Genomic DNA, 23,202 nt, shown 5'->3' on the forward strand with positions numbered 1-23,202 from the left:
CAGAGGCTGAAATGAGCTACAGAACACACGGAGTCAATGAGATTGACTTCAACTTACCTGATGTGTGTTGCCGGAAGGGACTCGTATTGGCGAGAAAGGAAGAGCTCTCTGTGCTTCAGCTGATGTTTCTGTTTATCAGTCAAATCAACCTCAACTGTAGTTTCAGACTCTTCTTCAACTTCTTCTGCAGAGAAGCAGAGCGTAGGTCGAAATTAACTCTGTGCATAACACCCCTGCAGCCATCTCACTTGACATCCCCCACCCCTTAGCAACCTCCCCGACTACTGCAAAGCAAAGATGAGTTTAGCAAGGCTACAGTTTATGTAACTTGGCAGAATATTAAGTAGTTTGGATTCCATACCTTCTACTTAAAACTCTTAAAAATACCCTGCTCCTCTCCTACTGTACTACGCATCGATGTCTTTCACACAGCAGGAAGAACAATCCTAACAGTATTAGTCACTCTTCTTCCACCTTCTTTCACCTTGTTTCTTCCTCTGGGGGTGCCTCTTGCTCGCCGAACAGTCCTGGCTTAGACTTGCTCATGCTGGTACTGGTATTACTAAAACTCTTACAGGAGTCCTGGGGAAAAGCATGCTTCCTATGAACAGAAATGACCACACACAACTGCAGTCCAAGGCTGCCAAGTCACAATCTAAGACAACTACTGCCTTCCATACGCTAGGCACTGACAACAAATAGTGTATTTCCGTGTTTAAAAAAGACCTACAATTATTTCTGTTTAAAGCAAGACAGCACTATTCCATCTAGAAGATAGCATCTACAGCAGCAAATCGTAAATGGTATCATTTTTGAAGGGTATTTTCAATGGAAAAACTTCTTTTACGGTTCTTATCTGGAATTCCCGAGTATTACCTCACTTATAACAAAATCAAGGAATATTATTCCCTTTACAGATTTAAAACAACAGTAAACTGGGAACGTAAAGGAAGAAATAAAAGCAGTCTGCCCCACTCACCCTCCTTGTTTTGGCATGTTCTGTGGGGAGACACAATAAGAAACGCCAAAATGAAAACAAGACTCCCCCAGCTCTCATCTGACACCCCACCGGCCTTGCACGTACAGGTTCAAGTCAGGCCACAGCTCAGTGCAGAGTTATCCTGCCATCTAGAATACTCACAACAAATAAACCTTAAAAAAAGATAAATCTCTGCAAAGTTTTGTAATAAGGGAACTAAAGAAAAAGATAGAAATTGATGTAAAAAGCTTCATGTTCACGGTGGTTTCATGGCAGCTGGTAAGGGGCTGGGTTTGCATTTGTGCTGCAAACAGCGCTGGTAATTCAGGGATGTTTTAGCTACTGCTGAGAAGCTTACACGGAGTCAAGGCCTCTTCTGCTCCTCTCACCTGCACGAGGAGTTGGGAGGGGACCCAGGACAGTGACCCCAAGGGATGTCCCACACTCTATGGGGTCATGCTCAGCATACAAAGCTGGGGGAAGCAGGAAGGCGGGCCGTTCGGAGTGATGACGTTTGCCTTTCCAGGGAAGTTACTCGTGCTGGATCCCTGCTTCCCTGGGGATGGCAGAATACCTGCCTGTGATGATGGGAAGTGAGGAACGAATTCCTTGTGCTGCTTCGCTTTTGTGTGTGTTACAATACCAAGCCAAGCCAGTGATTGCTCTATTGTTTGGGGATTTCTTAAATCAATGCACGCCTTGTATTATTCTACAGGTCCAAAGTTCTCAGCTTGCTATTTACTTCATCTCTCCTTCCTGAAAGCTATCAAAGCAAGGTATTCTTCTGTTATAACCATCTGAGAAAGCTGACAAAAAGCTGTCTGCTAGAAAGCCATTCAGGCATCCAAACACAGGTGTCTGGGAGCATTTCAGACTGACATACCCAAAACATATGACTGCACATATGGCACAGAACACAGAATATACATCAGTTTAAAGAGGCTGCAGGGAGACAGAGATGGTATCACAGAGTTTCAAATGGCTTTAGACACCTGTGCTCAAGTACCTTTAAAGCTCCCTCAGAGAAAGGATTTAAAGCCCCCCCCCCCCCCCAGTTTTTAATCATATTTATTGTACTCATCTCACATAAGCCAACAATCCAACAGCCCAGGAGCCTGAAGCTGAAATTAAACATCTCCAACACAGATCTCCCAAGACACTCCAAACCTAAGCATGAAACAGTGAAACTTTTCTGTCATATGCTTAGGAATAACACAGCACAGATTTCACTCCTGACCTGACAAGCTCAGGAGTAAGCAGAACCAACCATGGCCAGACACAGGACACTTCCACTCTTCACACAGTATCACCAGGTTAAGTACACAGCTTTCTTCTTCAGCACTACAATATAAACCCAATGCTAACAGCAGGATCAGCATTTAGCAAAACCACTATAATTTGCCTCAGCAGTAACACAAACCTGTAGCAGGGAAGGAAACGGTGCACACCGTAAAGAAATGAGAACGCTGCATCTGCTTGACAGCAAGTAGATACAAAACCGATCTGCTCACAGCAATACAAAGAATTCCGCACCTGAACAAACCTTTGGAGAGCTGCTTTTGAACCAGGTTTTTGCAGAGATCAGGCCTTAACACCTATCAGAAGAAAAGTGGCAATGAACTTCCAGTACTTTTGGAGATCTCTTCACCTTCTTGACTCAGATTTGCATCATGTGCGATGCAGCCCGAAGCTAAGCACGCTGTCAGCACTCAGGATGAAAAACAAAGCAACAGCTCGGAGCCAGCAGGTATCTTGATGCAGCAAAATGGTGATGCCAGACCCAGGCCTCACTGCTCCAAGGCTGGAGCAAAAACAGAGTTCAGCTTAAAACTGTTCCGCTGCAGAAGCCTTAGGTATGACTGTGTATTTATTTACATTATATACACTTACAAGGTATATTTCATTATGTAAAGAAAAACATCCTGGAGCGCAAACGCAGGCATCTCCCAGTGCACTTGTAAAGCTTCATTTCTTACACACGGGTTTTTTATCAGCAATGGCAAATACTTACTCTGACCCTGAAAAGCAGAGGGATCCTGGTGATACCCTCAGTGGCAGTGCGGCAGACTTACCCTTTCCCCCTGGTGCAAGTAAGAGTTGACTGACTCGACCGAGCCATGGACACTGGGAAGAAATGGGAATCCTCACTCATTTTACATATGCATCAATCCCCCCCCCCCCCCCATTTAATTTGTGGATTCATTGTGAGAAAATGCATTAGGGAGCATGAGGAGACAACTGTCCGCGTCACCTCAACTTTGGACATGGTGGCTTTGTTTCTAGTTAAGTAAGGTGATGACTGAAGCTTGCCACTAGGAAGTACTGCTTGTTTTTACAACCGAAACCAAAATAAACTGAGGGCAAGCCTCTAGAAACAGAATGCTCCCATTTAGGAGAAAATGGCTTAAAAATAACCTCGAAAAAACACAACCACCAAATCCTGAAAGATACTGAAAGGTTTTAGTGTGACTCAAGCCAGTCTATACTTAACCATCAGCTAGCAAACACGTTAAATTCCTCTAATATATTACTCTTCCTTAACTAAGTCAAAATTACCCACCATCTGCTCCCCTTGTCTACTGCAACAGAAAGCAAGGGAAATTAGTTTAAATACTGAAGCCTATCTTCAGGGAGGAGCAGTAAACCTTCAGTTTTAAGAGGAAGAATAAAGCTCTCCCTCTCTTGCCACCATGCTGCTAATATTGTTTTCACCTAGGGGTTGGCTGGCTCTCAGAGCCGTGGAAAAAGGTCTCTGGTACCAACTCCCCCCCCACAGCTGCCTCACCTGTGAGGTCAGCCCAGGTTATTCAACATTTGATTCAGCCAGGTCTTGAAAACCTCCAAGGAAAGAGGCCACGTAACCTCTCCAGCAACCCAAGCACAGTGAAAAGTCTTTTCCTTGTATCTCAATCGCTCCTGTTTCAATTCAGTCACTGCAGAGTCCAGCTCCATCTTCTCCGCAGCTTCCCCATAGGCACTGGGAGCTCGCTCCTTCTCAAATCCCACACCACAGCCTCTCCATCTCCACCCGTGATGGTGGCTTCTGCCGAACGTGCTCCAATTTATCAGCAACTTTCCTGTACTGGGGACCTAAAACTGGATGCGGTACCTGGATGTGATGTAAGAAGTGCTGAATAATCGGGCAGGATCATCACGTGCCTGGATCTACTGGCTGTGTGCCTGGTAATCCAGTTCAGGATGCTGCTGGCTAACTTCACTGCCAAGGAGCTGCTGTTTGCCAGCACCCCAAGGGCCTTTCCCCCGCTGTCCTCAGCCTGCATCCCTGGCAGGGGCTCTTCCTTCCCAGGTGCAGGACTTGGCACTTTTCCCCACTGAAATATCTTCAGGCTCTCAACAGACCATTCCTCTTGCTTTCTAGGAACCCTCAAGCATCCTCCCACTGTGGTGACATCTACAAACACGGTGAGAGCACTCCACGTTGCCCGCTCCCATCACTAATAAAGACATGGGGCTCCACACAGGGTATGGACCCTTAACCACAACACCCGCACTCAGACCCTGCAACTAGGTTTTTATTCGCCTAGTTGTCCCTTAATCCACATCAGTTCTGCCTACCAAAAAAGCTAGTGCTGGCACAAAAGCAAGAAGCGGAAATAAGAGGGTTAAACCGGGAAGGTGTTATGGGAAACCCCGAGATTACTCTTTTAACAGCAGCACAAACCAGCGCTGAAGGAGATAAGCAGAGGAATCAACAACTGAGGTGCATTAACTTCCTACCTCTTCAACTTAATTGCTTCCCATTTTGAAAGCGTATCTCAGCTTAAATGCATCCGGTTTATGCAAGCTGAGGCGGAGAGATCTAAATCACTTACACTCTTCCTGAAGTTACAGCAGTTTAACCAAGGCTGCTAAAATATCTTTAAAATTACCTTAGATCGGGGTAGGTTTCAGTTCAAATAATGCCACTAAGCCTTACTTCAGAAGAGTTTCTAAGCTTTTCCCTTCCCTGGATCCCTTCTGCTCCTATGCTCTGCCCAAAAGCTAGACACATCACAGACATCACCAAAGCCGCAGACAAAAAGCTGCGAAGGCTGAACAGCAGCAAGTTTACTGCACGCACCAAAGGAAACAAGTCTCCTTAAAGCTTATCTGGTCGTGGCAAAAAGGAAATCAAGTGTGCATTTGGCAGTTCGATGCTACAACACTAAGAGTTATAAACAGAGATTTTGGGGGAGGGGGAGTAAACCCGTTTATTGCCAAAGTGAGCACAAAAGATGAACATTAAGTCTGGCCATCTGAACAACTACATTCAGACTGTGAATGAAGAGCTCTTAGGTGAGCGGCTGGGCAATGTGCTCATCTGCGTGAGGCTTCTTGCCACATGCTGTGTTGTACTAGCTTAGTTGTGATATTTAAGCCCCTAATGCTGTAGTAAAGCAGTTTAATCAATGTCGTGAGCTAGACTATGCATGACTAGGCTGTCAAACTGACTGAGAAAGTGTTTACCAAAGCTGATTTAATTAGCTTTACTTACACCACGGCTGTTAGTACAGTGTTCAGATGGCTGTTAGAAGATATAACATCAATCCGGTATTTGCTGTTACTGTCAGATAGGAGTAGAAATCTAAAGCACAACGTGCATGCATTATGAGTCAGCTAGACAGCATGTTACCATCTGAAGTGTGAATCTGAGCAATTCTGCAGGTAGGAAAATAAAGACAGGGAACAGGTGTACTTAAAATTCCTATTGGATAGCAGAGACGTCCATGTGGCCGCTGAAGGGTTATCCAGTTTTCCTACCCAATTACCCAGGTTATCCTCCCACGCTACCTCATCATTATCGTTCCAAAGGAGGTCACAAAACAAAGGAAGAATTACCCTGTACAACCATTAGGAACTAATACACGCACCTACCCTCCAGTAAGCAAAATTCTCTCTAAGATCATGCAAAAGGGGGTGTTCCAAGTCCTTCCAAGCAGCACATCACAGTAACAACAACTCCCAGGACAACAGTCAGTTGTAATTCTCTCACACTTACGGCAGTCCTATAACAAAAGTATTTAGGGAACGCTATCAGGTTTCATTACCAGAAAACCCCACCTTCCCAAATGTGATGGATGGGTGTTTTGGATAACTGGGTTTGGAGGTTTTTGAGAGCAAGGAGCCCGTGGGTGGAAGGCAGAGGAGAATTACCTTCCTAAGTAGGATGAATCGTGTTGTGCTACATTAATACATCCTAATCAACTGTGACATGAATAAATGCACAAGTAAGCACAACAGGTTTTTAACCCTATTATGCTGCACCTCAAACTAGTTGATGATAACGCCTCACAGAAGCACGGAAACAGTGACATGCAGGCAGTGGTGAAAGAGCTGGTGATTCTGTATCAGAAACCCAAACTAGGTTTTTCCCCTCTCATTCCCCTTACCTGGTTTCTGTCTCACCTGCTCAAAGGCAAACCCTTCCAAATGAGAGAATACCCTGGTACAGGGCTCAAAATGCACTGGTCGTGTGTACACCTGCATGAAGAGCAGCAACCTGCTGCAGGACGTGTGAAGCTACAGCCCTACTTGAAGCAGCTCATTAGCAAGCAGCAGACTCTAAGCTGTGCCACAAACACAGCTATTTGCAATATGATGAGTATCTGCAATGTCCAATTACTGGTATCCAGCTCATCAGCTGAATCAGAAGCCAATTAGTACCTTTGCTGAAGTGCAAACACATCCAAAGCTGGGGGAAAGCAAGCGTAAGGTTTTAGTTCTGCCCTCAAACCCAGGCTGGCAGCCCACCCACTGAGCAACAGAGCACGTGGGGAAGCTGACACTGCCCAAGAATCAGCTTTTACATCTATCATCTGACTCGAGGAGTACAAAGGCTATCTGCAAAGGTGCCATGTAACCTGCATGAGTAATGACTAGACAGGATTTTGAGAACACGGAGGTCTACATCTGTTTTTGTGAGTCCGATGCCATTAATGACTTTTCCCATCACTTGGATTCTCACCATTGCCATCATTTCCATACAGCCCTCATGCTCATAATAAACAAGGTGGTCTTTTCTTTAGAACAGGCTGCAGGTATGCCCGGTCTAGTTAGGTAACAGGTTGTGTAGTCACCCCTCCTTAGCAAAATGCAGTGTATATATAAATGTATCATGCAGATAAGTAGGAAAACCAAAAATCTCTTTATCTCTCTGTAAGTCCACGGTTAAGGTCTATGCCAGCACTTTCTTTCACAGAGTGACAACGATAACCACAGAGCTTCAGAGATCTCAGCTGCTTTTCTAACATACCATTCACATCCTCAAGAGCAGGTAAACAGCTTTTCAAGATCTGCTGGCAGAGACGAAGAGGCGCAGATTGCACAAGCGCTCTCCCACCCCTACTGAGAATGGCATATGATTCTGCTTATAAAACACCAATTATTTATCCCCTACAGCATCTCCTTCCAGAAGGGCTGAATGCTGTTGGATTCTTTTTTGCAGGAAGGAAAGAAGGGAGGGGGGGAAGAGAGCCAAGGATTTGTATATCCTGTTCTCGAGTAAACTTAACTACGATACATTAAAGCTCTACGTGCAGGATTTTAAAATGAGAAGAATGTTATCCAAGATAACGTCTGCTCAATGCCAGCGTGGTAAGAAAGCTGTTCTGTTTATAGACCTGAGGAGACGAGCAGGAAGAGGAGTTCATTCACTTCGATGGTCTGTGTAAGACTTAAAAATCACTTGTTTTCCATCTTAAAGTATGCTAGAGATTGATCTTGCAGGGTTTGTACATTATCTCCTTGATGTACCTACAGAGACCTTAAGATTCTAAGTAACAGGAACTAGACATACGACTGAGATATGAGCATATGTGTATCACTCCTAATTATTAAAACCTTTTCATTTATTCTGATGCTGGTGGGGTAACCAAACCAACCAACCAAACCAGTGTAAGAATGAACATCACATTGTATTAACTAGTCAAATCTTTAAGATGTATGCCATTTTTGTCAGCCTCTCTGTAGACGACACATTCAAATACTGTCTTCATTATGGGATCAACACACACAGCTCACTTCATACGTGTTGAATGTTCAGTATTCTGATCCTGGCTTTGCTTCCCTCCTACTAAGAAAAAAAACTGAACAGAAATAAAAAAGGATATAAGAAAAAGGGGAAAAGCATTATGAAAATACATGAAGCTGGTCACCCTTTGCAGGCAAATATAAATATAAAAGCTGTCCAAATATCAAAGCCCTTTCTCTTGCATGATGCTTGGCAACTGAGTCCTTGGCCCCTTGAGGCCCTGCTGTGAATAATAGCATGAGGATTCTGCTCCTGACAGCAGCATCAGTCAAAGGATCTGGCCTCCGTCACACAGCAAAGGGCCACAGTACCCTGTAGGATGAGGTTACAGGTCACTCACCCTGCCAACACTAACGATTTCTGTGCTGGTTTAAGCCAAAATATGGCTGCACTTTTAATACAGGGAACTGAAACATGACTCTCTTCAGCGCTGTGTAGCACTGCCACAATCCCCCACAGAAACAAGAGCAGACAAAGTGAAAGCCTATCGCTTGCCATATGCAAAATGGGAAGTCTGCTAAGTTAGTTGGGCTGGTTTTGACAGATGCTTGACCTGTTGCACAAGCAGAAACACACACGTACTTCCATAACCTCCGGATGCATTCGTAACAGTGCTCTGTGCGCAGCCCAGCACTACACAACCCTCACCAACAAGACACCTTACGTACCACGATGAAGTACTTGGCTCCTCGAAGCCTTTTAGGAATTTAGTAATGTAGAACAGGCTTTTACCAGCAAACAAAACACCCTCAAACGTGGTTTGCTTATGGGAACGATATATCCTACCTTAGTACAAAACACCTCTCTGCAGGGGCTCTTGCAGAAGCACTTGCTTTGCACATCAGAATCAGAATCAAAGCAGGATCGTACTACAAGCCTTCCTTGCTCAGGTAAGGTTACAAACAGCAGCTGAGGTGAAAAACCAACATACTGATCAAACAACTCTCAGTGCCACGCAGCCCAGCCATTCCAGGAGGCACTCACTCCGACAGTCCGTGTGGTTCAGGACACACGCTCTGAGCCCATATCCTGTACTGATCCAATCAGGCCATCGATGAAGCCTTTGAAGGTGTAAAATGCATCTCTAATTCAAGCTTTACAGATGGAGATAACCTAGCAATGGTTTTGCAGCCTAAAATTTATGCTTCAGCTGCACACTGTGGGTCCACCAGGGAGAGACACTTCAGGTTACAAGCCAAGGAAAACAAAAGTAGGAACATCCGAGATTATGGAATCCAGGAGCATGAAACATCCTATTTATCTTCATGAGACAAAACCACCTATCAAGAGAATCAATTTAAATGATACCAGTATTTTAGAAGTCATCGAGGAAACAGTGTAGGATCATTGGCCTGCACAACTGAGAAACACGGAGGAGGCAAGAAAGTTACCAGCTGAGAGATGTTTTCCACAAACCAGAAGAAAGCCAGGACAAGAAGTACAGCAATACTGATGCACATATTTAAACTTGACCATGGGGAAATGAATCCTAAGGAACGCACGCAAACAGAGAACACACGGTGCTTCGGCAGCTTTCTGTGCTGCTGTCTCCTTCCAAAAACTCAAGTGTGAAGAACTTGCATCGTGAGTAGACCTCAAGGAAGTGCCACAATCTGTAGCCTACCGAGTCCCTCCATGCTCCACATACTAGATAAACCAGATAGTTAGGGTTGGAAAGGACTTTAAGATCATCTAATTCCTATCTCCCTACAATGGGCAGGGACGGCACCCACTAAACCATGTCACCAAAGACTCCATCTTCAACCTGGCCTTGAACACTGCCAGGGATGGAGCATTCACCACTTCCTTCAGTCAGTAATTAAGTAATAGAAGATGCATTTCAGAGGTCTATTAAACAGTAAATGCAGCTATGGCTGCCCCAAATGACAGATTTACTCTGAAGGGGTCAGAAGATAACTGGTTACTAGCTAGCCTGCTAATTCATGCAAACACCACATGGCAGAAAGGATAATATTTTGATGTGTGCGAACCCCCCACATAGCCAAACACACATCACATGTATTCAGGTGGAAAACCCCCTGTATTTATGCAAGTTTTCCATCAGAGCTAAGAACTCCTAAAAGTCTGAGCTTACTTGGAAATCCATTCACTCCATTAAGAGAAAATCATTAGCATTCCCAACCTAACAAGACATTCTGCACCACGGAAGAGTCTGAACAGCCACAGTAGTTAATGATTCCACAAGGTACTCAAGAGCTGACAGCAAAGTTGTTAATGAGACAACACACACCACAGTTAACCACCAGTTCTAAAATGGCAGTCACAAAACCAGGAGCTTCACTGTCAGAAGCAAAAAGCTCCTCATTACTGCTGCTACAGTGCTTTCACACTTCGGGGCGGTCACAAGCATACAGCTCCTGCACAAAATCAGATGAACAGAACACATAAATCACGAGACTACCCAAGGCGCCCTTGAAAAGAGTAATTGGGAGCCTTGAGACACCGTCCTCCTTGCTGACAAGGATGCCATTCCAGACAAGGATGCCATTCCAGACAAGACTGGCTCTATTCCACCAAGGCCTCAATTCCTCCCCCCTCTCCAACCAAATGCTAAGTGAAGGATTTCTGTTGGGTACATGAAGGGAAACCTCACGTTCCCTTGTCTCAGGAGATCACAAAGGTCACGTCTTCCTCACGCAACAAACACCCTCTTCCTCACACCTAGCTTCCAGCGAAAGCGACAGTCACACTGATGCAGGAGTACCTGCACACAGAAGCTACTCTGCCCCCAGTTAAAGAATCAGTTATCCGCATCATCCTTAAATGACCCCCCTGGGGTGTGTCCCACCCACATCACAGCCTTCAGCATCCCCACATACCTGAATTTGCTAGTGCTTACTTTGCATGTCTCTATTAGTTGACTGTAAACAAGCACAACATGCAAAACTCCCGTCTGGAGCAAGTGAGCTGCTGGAACTCATTCCCCTAAACCTTCCTGGTTTACTGATCTTCTTCTTGTCTTGCTGTTGTTCAGCACCCCCTCTTCAAAGCAAACCCAAGATGCCTTGCTCCCTGACACAGACTTCTGAAAGACTTTTATTTTCCTCAAAGAAAGGAGGGCAAATACAGGAGGTCAAAAAAGAATTTTCTCCTAATTCTTGGGTACTCATCATGAAGGGGGGGTGTGGGCAGACACAGATGTCAGAGCCAGAGAGGCTAAGCTGCAACCAAATACTAGTTTATACTTACAGAAGCCTGGAGATTAAGGCCGTAGGACCTCACTGAACTGGTTACACAAGTCTGCTCACCCACTCCTCAGGCGTATCTAGCAGCCAAGCCTTCTTCCTTATAAATGCTCCAAGAGATTCTCCTGTCTCGGATTCTCAGCTCTGCCTTCCACCCCTTAGCTCTTTTCCCTCCTAACATCCAGAAAAACGGCATCCTTTATCCCAGGGTAACATCAACAGACCTGTTTTCTTAACAGCGAGCAGGAAAGAGGCCTCACCAAGTGCAATCAGAAACCAGACACTGCTTAGGTGTAACCTAACACTGAGCTCTGCGGCACAGTCACTTACACGCTCCTGTGAGCCACACAAACCAACTGAACTCATGAACCCTAAAGACCTGATTCCCCCCCACTTATGACCATAAATAAGACCAAAAGGTGCTGTTTCTCTCTTATTTGTATTGAGGCAAATGCAACACAGTGATCTTCTTTCATTTGAAGCACCACCTGCTAAACAGGTTAAACTCCTTAAACTTCACTTCCCTTAAAAGAGTAGCTAAGAACTCACTATGCCTCTGAGCAGCATCTCCTACAGGATGGATGGCAAACTCTTCCAGCACTACCAGTAAAGCGAATAAACTGGAAGTTTTATGTAGGATACAACAATCTAAGCAAGCATCCGCCCTGTTAAAACAGCACAAAAAGTATTCATTATTTCAACGTTTAAAGTGATGAAGGTGGAGAAAATAGGTCATATGCAATGGAAGAATTAACATTTGTCTCACATTCATTTTGATCAAAGGTGCTTCTAACTAAATATAGGCTGTGGAGACAACAGGCGTTCAAGCGAACTAATGAGACCCAAAAAAAAACCCAATTAAAGGTTTCAAATAAAATCTCCATTTTTTACGCTAAGAAATTACATGATTTGAATCAAGCAACAGGAAAAGTCTCTCCAAGTGATTTTTCAGAAAAGGGACTCTGATTAAAGAAACATTACATCTTCTCTGAATAACAGCCTTTTAGTTTGATGTACAAGAAGCACTAGGATGAAAAAGAAGCACTGTGATGGAAAAAAACAAAGTTCTTGGTTGTATCATCATCTGAGTGGACAAAAATAACCCAGTAGTACTAGCTCATAAATGTTCTGAATTATACTGAGTGAAATACATGACGAAGAAAAGAACGCAGAACATCACAAAGCGTTTTCTTGTGTGACCTCGCTTGCAGCACTGTGTGCAGTGCTGGTGTCAGCCTAAGAAGGACACGGAGCTGCTGGAGCAAGGGCAGAGGAGGCCACGAGGATGCTCAGGGGCTGCAGCACCTCCTGTGTGAAGACAAAGGCTGAGAACACTGGGGCTGTTCAGCCTGGAGAAGAGAAGCTGTGTGGAGACCTCAGAGCAGCTTCCAGGGTCTGAAGGGGGCTGCAAGGATGCTGGAGAGGGGCTCTTCATCAGGGACTGCAGCGACAGGACAAGGGGTGATGGGTTCAGACTGAAACAGGGCGAGTTCAGGTCGGATCTAAGGCAGAAGCTCTTCCCTGTGAGGGTGCTGAGGCGCTGGCACAGGATGCCCAGAGAAGCTGTGGCTGCCCCCTCCCTGGCAGTGCTCAAGGCCAGGATGGACAGAGCCTTGGGTGCCATGGTTTAGTGTGAGGGGTCCCTGCCCACAGCAGGGGGCTGGAACTGGATGATCTTCAGGTCCTTTCCAACCCAAACCATCCTGAGTCTATGATTTTACTCGAGTTCTTTAATGGAACCCCTAGGGCCTTCACAGACACCAATTTTTTCCTTACAGATCGAATGTCCAAATTCTCTATTGCTGGTTTAATTCTATGTACACTGGAGAAAAATACTGAAAGAATGAAGTTAAGTTCTATTCCTTTGCCCGCTGAAGAGCACAGGAAAATCTCTGGTGGGTTTGCTGGAATTATTAACAATGCCACTATACGACAGCAACCAGGTGTTAAAAAACCTGACGACACAGGAAAGGAATTCACATTTCACTTCTGCGTACTCCGGGGAATACTAATGAGTAATCTGCCTTGCTATTAAATACAATAAACAATATTCCTCAGGTTAAGATCATTTTCTTGCCATCTTCTGAGCTAGCTGCTGGCCTGCTGCTCTACTGAACTAAAATGCTTCCCAAAACTTAGATGAACAGCTCCACTCGCTCGGATGCATCTGGAGGTTTTGGCAGTTACTGTGATCCTGATGCAGACTGACAGCGTGCAAAACAATTGGGGGGCTGTCTTTTGTCTGTCACAAATACAAAGCATCTTTACTTAAAGTAATCAAGAGCTCAGCAGCAGCACAATTACTGTGCAAGATCAAACCATTTCCAGGACTGCTGGAACTTGCTATTAATACCCAAAATAAACTATCAGGGTTTATTTGTAAGGTGCTTTGAGATCTTTTAACCAGAGCTACAAGAACGCACCACCCTACTGCATCACAGGATCACTGAATGGCTTGGGTTGGAAAGGACCTTAAGATCATCCACTTCCATCCCCCTGCCATGGGCAGGGACACCTTGCACTATGTATTTGCCACCAACCTCGGTGGGAACTTCTAATGCAAGCACTACTTTAAAGAGAAACAAACTAAAGTACAAAGAGACGACTTCGTTTCTTTCTGATTGTAAGACATCAATGTCAGCCCAAGGTCAGAACCGATTCCAGCTCCACGGGAATCACTGGGTCACTATGCAAGGCTCTTTCTTTTCTTCCCAGAAATCTATCGTGTTCAGAAAGGCTGCAGCAGAAAACACCATTTTGCAAAGCAATGCGACATGAAACACGACTGCTCAAGAGCCAAAAGCTAAGAAACACCCTACAATTAGTTCAACTGCAAGAAGTAAAGCCAGTCAGTGACCTCTACAGAGACTGAAAAAGGGAGACTCTGACTGCAGCTCCTGTAATCTACAGAGAAATCTGTTTTACCTCTGCTCTTTCGGTCACTGAAACCGACATGCCTCAGAGTTATTTTGGAATTGACTCCTGCCTCATTCACAAGAGCATCAGTTTTGTTGAGCAAAAATACATCATGCGTGGGCTTTACCACCAGCACAACTCCAGGCGTTGAGTCAGGAGCTCGGCACACCTAAAGTCAAGGCAAACCCTCTTAATATATCACAAGACAAAGACCTCTGATAACAGGAATCCCTTTCTATGTCTTCCCCAGGTGGCTGACCAGGCAAAAGCCGTTGGAGGAGTTGCAATAAGAGAACGACTTCAGACACAGTATTACACGATAGCGCGTGACCGGACAAGGAATTTCAAATGAGAAGTACTGTAAAAACCAGCATCATGCACTCAGGCCACCCCAGTCAGCCTCAAGAAAGTAACAAGTAATAGTGCATAAAGCTATTACAAAAGAAGGAAGTACAGAAGTTGAACCCATCGCTGTACGGCAAGCCCAGCGCTGGTCCAGAGCTAGTTCAGTCCCCAGCTAGCAAAACCTTGCCCTAAAATATTGATATCAATTCCACTTTATCTAAAGGATCACCTGAATTGTAAAGATCCACCTGGGGTTGGCAATTTCTCATTCAATCACACCATTCGGTTACAAAGTACCTCTATACCTTGTGTTTGCTTCACCTGTTTTAACGAGCTGTGTGGTTTTGTCTCACCTCTCCAAGTTCATCCGCTTACGTACTGCAGTCATAATGGCAATAGTTATTGTACTGCCTTCTATTCACCTCTTCTTTGCCCCATAAAGTAAGCCTCACCGCTGCAAGAAGAAAGGGATTTCCCCTCACAGAAACCCTATGGTAACAGCTACAACCTAAGGCCTGAACTACAACGTCTGCTCCATAAGAAACTTGTATCTTTTAGCATTTCTTTTCTAACACCAGGTGTCCCGAAGCATCCACACATTCAGCTATAGAAAACATCCCCAAAACATTCCGTTCATAAATATACAAATATTTTGTTTGCATACATCATATTTTTAAACAGAACACTGTGCTATTCCAGAATCAACACACTGAAATTGATCTGACATTTAACTGCATCTGCTGTATGAGCTGTAGGAAGATCTAGGCAAGCAATGTTTCACTATGTGCTTGCTGTCCCCTGTAACACGCATCTTGGGAGGTAACTTAGCTGATTCCAGAGTCTGCTCAGAAAGAAAACATCCTGTACAGACAAAAAGTCCACAGGGAAACCTATTCCATGAGAACACACGGCCAGAAGACTTACTACCTGTGAGACAGAGGGATCCTAGAGATGCTCGTTCAACCACCTAGATGTTACATGTCCATTTTCTCACTGGAAACCAGCAAGAGAAACCCCACAGAGAAAACACGATGATCCCATGGTACTTCTACTGACACCCACAAACCCCTAGAGGGGAAGTGCAACAGCCCCTTGGCATCAACGTGCTGAGAAAATGGCAATCTAAAACTCATAAAGGAAACAGAAGACTCCTCTTACCCACTTCTCCAACTCAAGTGATGCCCACAGAACGAAAACACCCTTCTAAACAATAAGCCAACCAAAAAACCCTACGCGATTCGTGTTTTAAAAATCAAACTGGGGGAAAAAAAAGATAAACGTAGTAAAACTGGTATCCCTTTTCATCCTTCTCTGCCCCCCCCCCCGCCAGAAAAGAAAAAGAAGCAAACACGAAGCGCTAGAATGCTTAGTGAAGCTCACTGAAAGTTCTATGTTTCTATGCATTTCATACGGAAGAACTCAAAAAGCTATACTGATTGTAGGGGCAGACTAGTGTAAAACAGGTCACCAGTACTCAGAAAGCAAGCCAGCCTTATCAGGAAAGCACTCAAATAACTCATTCCCTTAGCACATAAGCGAGGGGTATCATTTTTCTTTAAGAAACAAGCTAGTACTCCACACTATGCACTCGAATCACCTCTACTTCTCTAGGACCAAGGAAAGAATAAAACAAAAGCCCAAAGCTGGCTGGTTCTTTTCACTAAGAGTACTTGTATCTTTTCAGTGACAGAAACCTGACATTCAACGAATTGTAAGGTATTTTTTAGGCACCTATTTACACCATTGTGTATCTGTACACAGAAGATGGCATTAGACAATGTCTTTAAAGATAATCCATTCCAATAAATCAGAGAACAGAGCTTCACAGTCACTTATTCACATATTAATGGTGAAAACGTCAGGGCCATTTACAACCAAAATGTTATTTAACAACAAACTACGAGAAATTTACTACATGTTGACGCAGTTAACGTTGTATTTACAAACATGAGTGCAATAGTTTGCAAATAACTATTTTCTCAAACATCTCCAGGTTTTAGGTCTGATTTTGTCTCCAGAATTGTGTTTTTAATTACAAAGTTATGGAAAAAATAGGGTATTTCAGCTGTAGGCCTAACGATAGCTACCAAGAGAAGTTAACTTCATGACGAAAATGAGACTTTCTTCCCCTATTACCACTTGTTGCTCTTCTGAAAGAAAGCAAACCCGATGATACTTACTACTACTTTACTCATTAATACCTACGTTCAGTATAAATGCACAGAACTACTTTCCAATCTCCAGTGATTTTCAGTCTGTGATGAAACATTCCATTACTTACAGTAAGCACGGCACATTTATGTCTAACTCAAAAAAGGCAAATCAAACCCTCACAAATGCTTTCAAGCTTAAATCAACTTACAGCCAGATTTAGTCTTGACATAAAATATAGCCGTACCTTCCAGATAAAAAGCATTTCTCTTTTCAAAGGGAGACTTTCAATCACTTTAATACACCTTATAACTTAGGTCCTGGAAGCACCTACTAGGAGCAGAGCTAGTACCAGATAACGCCAAGCATCTAAGCGGGTATTAATGAATGCCCAATACAAATGAGTTTTCCACATGCCAAAGAAATGCAATTTTAAGTAGCCACAGAAACTGAACAGGCAGCGACAGAAAAAGTGCCCTGCACAATCTACTTACTAGCATGCTTATCTGCAAGCATTATAAGGCTGTTGGAGATATCTCTTCGCCTGTAAAAGCACACCACTTTTGCTTCCACGTTTCCATTGGCAGTCTACAAAAGAAAGACAAGTTAAGTCCAAATGTATTTCTGATCAGATGAGGAATAGAAATTAAATGCCCTCTGCTTGCCATCTCCCCTCATGTGAGCAGTTCTCACGCGATCAGTCAGGCTGAAATCAACAGGATTACTCAAATAAGCAGAACTTCCTGACACCAACATCAACTCAGATCAGACAATCACAGAACGGTTTGAGTTGGAAGGAACCTTAGAGCTCACCCAGTTTCAACCCCCTGCCATGGGCGGGGACACCTCCTACTAGACCAGGCTGCTGGAAGCCCCATCCAACCTGGGATCAATCATAACTACTTTGTCCTAAGAATGGATACATTATTCAGCTGGTTAAAGATGTAATAATGCCAGCATCATGTTAACATGAGAAGCCTTGACAAATATCAGAAGCTCATGAACATTTCCTTGCAACCCAGGCTTAGACAGAAACGTGTATTTCAAAGTATCATACTTAATACAACATGGATTGTTTGAAAAGTCATTGCAGATCGAAGATGAAGAAGCTGCTTAGTTCACAGTTGTTTTCCTGACTCATTATAGGGACCGTGCTCTTCAGCCTGATAATGTAAAGATTTTATTAATATTTGAAGAACCGTTCCCTCTTTCTTGTGATGAGAAGTACAAAATCAGTTCATCACCTTGAATTACTTATTTAAAACTAAAGATGAGTTTTACTATTAAGCTATTATACTGTGTTACTCAAGTCTGGCACTGAGTAATATCATGTCTTAATTTTCTTACACAAAACCAACAACAACAACAAAAAAAAAAGCATCTGATCTCTAGTAAAATAACCAAAGCATTTCATGGCCTGTTTGCTCAATGCCTTTAACATGTAATTCACTATAGACTATATCCTCAAACCTCTCTCTTAAAAACTAAGAACAAAAAAATCACTGTATGACTCTGCTCTACCATCCACAAGCAAGATTCAGGTTTTGCACAATGCAATGCAGTTTGAAGATAATAAACATCCCATTCAGAACATGACTGGAATCACTTCAATTACTGCACAGGAATATTCTTCTCCAAGCAAAGTCCAAACTGATTTGCCATGCACAAATTCAATGGCTGCCGTGCTGGCCAGCACTGGCAGGTAAGGTGGCTGATGTCCGCTATGGAGCAGTGTTATGTTCTATTAAGAAGAAGAAAAAAACACCACCATTTTCCAAGTCACCAATTCTGTAATTTGCTTTCTAAGCACAGGGATCATTATTTCCATCGTGACAGGCATTCTGATCATTGACTTCTGCCCTAACATGATGGGAAGTTTTAATACTGGTTGAGGGACGACTGAAAATACGCTATGCTCAAAAATCCCACACCGGTCTTAGCAGTAAAACAAAGAATCACACCTTCCCCACAATGACATGGCGAAAATCCTCCGTTCTTTACAAAATACACTCAGCTAAAGTCAGAGAATGCAGTCTCTATTCACAAGCCCGTCCTTCATTCACAGCTGCCAATAAGCAGAGCAATCAACAGCCACACAAGTCACATATTCTGGTATCTGATCACTGCAAAGTCTCACTGATACCCACTAGCTCTTTCCAGATACATCCAAAAGCAGATACATCCCGCGCTTGCAATCGTTCCAGACGGATTTGCAGACAGAGCATTAAACTCATTCATTTCCTCAAGCATTTGCAGGACTTGTTTGGAAATTTCTACAGCAGAGTACTCCTGTCCACCAGGAATGATCAACTGGCTGCTGCCTTGCATAACACAGCAGAAGGACTGGGTATCACACAGCAAGAGCTCAGTGACTGAAACACGAAATACACCAAAAAAAGCCAAACAAAGGAAAACCAAAACCGATCACCACCCCACCCCACCCCCCCCGAAATAAAAACCTCACGGGATGGAAACCACTGTCAGTGTTTGCAAGTGCACTGCCTGCCAAAGGTTCAGCAAGAATACTAGTTATTTGTGTACCTTGTTCAGTTCTTCAATTCTCCTGATGAGATATGGGTTGCTGGAAGAGTTCTCAAAATACACGTAATCTGCAATGAGAAAAGGAAACATACTGAAATACCACGCAAGCACATGCAAAGTCACATCACTGTTACTGCAGAGAACGTTCTTCTAAACACAGAAGGCGTTAAAAAGCGGGGATTTCTTAGTGAATGTTAAGACAATGAAGTTTTTCTGCCCTGAGAACTGACATCATTTGTTCCTAAAGCCCAGTTATAACTGTGCTACACGTGCTTTAACAATCGCGCTGAAATCAAGTTAAATGCCTCGTGGTGGAGCCTACACTTGCAGTCAGCAATCCACACGCTTCATACCTGATATAAACCCAGTGCTTTCTCGCTACTGATTAGGGAAGATTTGAGAACTGAGCACTTACAGTGAGTTTCTGTATTACAGAGATTTCTGTAAAATACGCTGCCTAGCAGTTCTTATCAGAAGCTGTGGCAGTGGAGTTGTCCTAATGAGTAATACACGTTTAATAACACTTGCTTTTGCTGTCATCGCTGCTCAGTAACATGCAAACGATACTAAGCAGTAACAGCCACGGGTCTGTGAGGTTCTTCCGATCAGACAATCACTAACATACAAACATTTTTATAGAGTATACGGACGTTTACTTACAGCCTGAAAGCTGCTCCCAGGTAACAAACAAAGAGCTCACAGGGAGCACACTTCCATCAACAGCTTCCCAAAGCTTGCTTTCCTCAAACGCTCATCACCCTTTTACATGTGACACCTGCACCACGCACCTTGGAATCTCCGTTTACAAAAGTTGGGGCGGGGGGGACGGGGCACAATGATGTGCAAGGCTCTTGCACAATGTTTTGACGCTACATTGCGGTGAAACAGCAGCTGGTGTGGCTCAGTTAGCTCTAAAACACAGCGTGCCATCTCTGGATGTTGTTCGCAATGGCTTATCCAGATTACAAGAGAACCTATGACCTAAGAAGCAAACCCTACCCAGATTTCAACAGCACCGCACAGCGAAGGGTCACCTCCCCGAGTAAAGGCTGCCATTTAAATGCCCTAATGAAGGAGCCCGCTGACGGGCGGTTTGGGGATGTGTATCGGCGCCCCTCGAAACAGAAGCAGAAAGAGATTCAAACCCCCATCGCCCCTCATTTCCCTTCACCTTCCCTCTCGCCTCAGGCTGCCGTGGGGAGCGCAGGAGGAAACCAGCCGCGCTTGAGCACCAAGCGTTGCTGAGAACCTCACCGGAGCGCTGCACCTGAGCCGCCAAGCGGGAGCACGGCCATGCCCGCTCCGTAAAGCCGGGGGGGGACACCGGCAGGTTACCGGCCGCTGTTCCGACAGGCTGCGGATGGGAAGGGAAGCGAAGCGAAGCGGCCCCGTTTACTGCCGCCCGAGAGCCAAGCACCCGCCCGGGGTCACTCTCGCACCGATCCCCGGCTCCACTGCCAGGCTTATCATTAACCCAAACCCCGCCGCCGAGCGCGGGGAGCGGCGCGGAGCCACCCGACAGCCCGCGGCTGCCCACGCCGCTCCGCACCGCACGGGCCCCGCAGGCCGCAGGGCCGGGCCGAGGAGGGCCCCGTCGGGCAGGGCAGCCCGGCCCAGCCCGGCCCAGCCCAGCCGGCCGCAGGGCGCCGGCCCGGCGGAGCCAGGGGCCGCTCGCCGGGGAAGGAGGCGATGCGCGCACGGAGGCCGCCCTCGGCCCGCGCCGCGGCGGAGGGGCAGGAAGCCGGCGGCACCGCTCCCCCCTTTCCCTGCGGAGGGCGGCGCTGCCCTTCTCCTCCTCGGCGGCGGGGGCCGGCCTCCAGCCCGCGCACACGGCTGCCGGGGGAGGAACCTGCGGCCTCCGCCCCGCCGAGAGCGGCCACCGCTGCCCGCGCGGCTCCGGCCGCCCCGGGGGGGGCCACGGCGATGAGCCGCGGCGGGAGCAGGGGGGGCCGGTACGCCTCGGTTCGCCGCGGCTCGGCTCGGCTCGGCCCCCTCGGCCAGGGCCAGGCCGCGTCCCCGCTGCCGGGCGCCGTTTCCCCCCCGCGCCGAGCGGGCGCCGCTGCGTCCCCACATACCTCCCACTCGGTACATGTTGGCCGCCATGTCTGCGCTCTGCGCCGCCGCCGCCCTCCTCCTCCTCCTCCTCTTTCTCCTCCACCCGCCTGTGCCGGGCCGGGCAAGGAGGGAGCGGCTCCCGCTGCCCCCCGCCCCGCGCCACCCTTCCCCGCCCGGGCGCAGGACGCAGCGCCGCGCCTCCCGGGGCCGCCGCCTCGGCCGTCTGCGGAGCCGCCGGGCGGGGAACGGGTTAAACCACCGCCCCCCGCGCACCGGCCCCGGGGCGGGTCGCAGGCCGAGGCCGGCGGCTCGGCCGCAGGTGGGGCGGCCCGAGGGGGGGCGTGCGCGGCTCCCCCGCCCCGGCCCGGCCCTGTCCTGTCCGCCGCTTTGTCCGCACGCTCGGGCCGATGCTCGCCGTTCCCCCGGCGCCGCTTTGTCCGGTCTCTGCCCCTCGGGGGCTGAGGAACAGCGCGGAGAAAGTTTCCGACGCCGGCGGGGAGCGGCACCTGTTGGCCGAGAGTCCTTTGTCCGGCCTCGGCCGCCCTGCTACCGCGGAGCAGAGCGAGAAGCGGCAGCGGGCCTCGGAGCGCTGAAGGACTCGCTTAGAACCCCCCCCGGTGAGAGGGATGTGCTGCGGAAACAGCGGTACTGAGGTGAAGCGGCGCCGTTCCCCCGTGTCCGCACAAAGTTCACGCCTGCACCGACGAATCGGACACCGTACAAGCGACGATTTCATCGTTCGCGTCTCGTGTATTACCGGCGAACAACATTTCGCTCCATCCCGAGCTGCAGGGAAACACGTTTGGCATAAGGAGGACGGGCTTCCCTGGTGTTTCAGATGCTCTCTTTCCCCTTTTAAGTGAATCTGGCATCATTAGATTCTACTAAAGAGGCTACTTCCAGGGCAACTGAAAGTAGAATCTACTTGATAAAGATACTACTTTCAGGTCACTCTTCATTTCCTGTGCGACTGCCTTGTGTCTTAACAGGCAACTGAGTACGCGAAGTGGGCGTATGATACAGCGATTCAGTCGTCTTTAATAGACGGCAACGCATTCCTGCATTGAAAGGAAAAAAGGGATCTCTTCCTCTCTTTTGTCTCCCAACGACAACATCTGTGCGAGCTGAAAAACTCCATGGGAAGCTGCAGCTCCCTGCGGCTGGTTACTTCTAAAGACACAGTAACAAGTACCTTAGCAGAGACCTAAAACCAGGTATCTAGAAGTTAGCGTTGGTTTGACTCTTGCGGCTGGTTTCCTGCTTGTTTAACGGAACGGGTTAAACTTTAAAGGCAAAAGTCAGTTCAAATAGTTGGCTTCTCACAGTCGTTAGCAATTAAACAAAATGCCTCCCGGCTGTTTCCCTGCACTGCCACATTACAGGAGTTTCCCACCCTTTGAAACTTGCAATGCCCACCCGTTTTCTCACCGATGAAACTTACACTGACCCGAAACTGGACAGAAACAGACCCTCGCTGCCCTCAGCTAAAGGCAGGGGCTAGGGAAAAGGAAGGCAGCTCCTGAAGGTACAGAACTGGCCTCCCAGAACAGTGCCAGAGCAGCCGGAAAGCCCATGGTCCCAGCCAGCCCGTTCACACTGACCACTGAAAACAGCAAGAAAAAAAACCCTTTATTTACGATTGCCTGACCAAGGCATGCATCACAGACCAGATCAATAAAGAATAATCTTTATATACCTTAGTACTGAATCACTGGGCCACATTACTCACACTAAGCAGTTGATAAGCCCACAGGCAGCACAACCTGGTACTGTTTGGGGTTATGCTGCTGTATTTGCACAGCTTAAAGTCCCTGCTGGAAGCTGAGGGAGGCCGTGGGCACAGCTAGCTGGCTCAGGTACTGAGCTGCAGTGCATTTTACTTTGGTGCAGTGTATAACAAAAGCCTGGGCGCAGTTTATTTTCTGTGCTGTCTCAGCGCACAGCATGGGGAAAAGTGTTATGTAAATACCTTCGTTTTC

General features: G+C 46.5%; 1 protein-coding gene across 5 annotated transcripts in view; it reads right to left on the bottom strand.

Moving 5' to 3' along the window:
* MTA3 (metastasis associated 1 family member 3) overlaps positions 1-21,479 on the bottom strand; it is a 121,555-nt gene extending 100,076 nt beyond the window's left edge. For 2 of the 5 annotated variants that reach the window (XM_061478795.1, XM_061478794.1), the window contains exons 1-4: positions 21,244-21,475; positions 19,169-19,236; positions 17,122-17,215; positions 58-184 (exon numbers count right to left, since the gene is read on the bottom strand). In XM_061478795.1, coding sequence (XP_061334779.1) covers positions 58-184; positions 17,122-17,215; positions 19,169-19,236; positions 21,244-21,271 — 317 coding nt within the window. In that variant the 5' untranslated portion in view covers positions 21,272-21,475. Of the gene's footprint in view, positions 1-57; positions 185-17,121; positions 17,216-19,168; positions 19,237-20,422; positions 20,535-21,243 lie in introns of those variants that run through there. The other 3 variants (XM_061478791.1, XM_061478792.1, XM_061478793.1) reach the window with 3 other exon arrangements.
* Positions 21,480-23,202: the final 1,723 nt, after the last annotated feature.

Source organism: Pezoporus flaviventris, unplaced genomic scaffold, assembly GCF_033815535.1.
Source record: "Pezoporus flaviventris isolate CSIRO_AGI_PZ_B2104156 unplaced genomic scaffold, CSIRO_AGI_Pfla_v1 ptg000132l, whole genome shotgun sequence".
In the NCBI taxonomy this organism is placed as follows: Eukaryota; Metazoa; Chordata; class Aves; order Psittaciformes; family Psittacidae; genus Pezoporus; species Pezoporus flaviventris.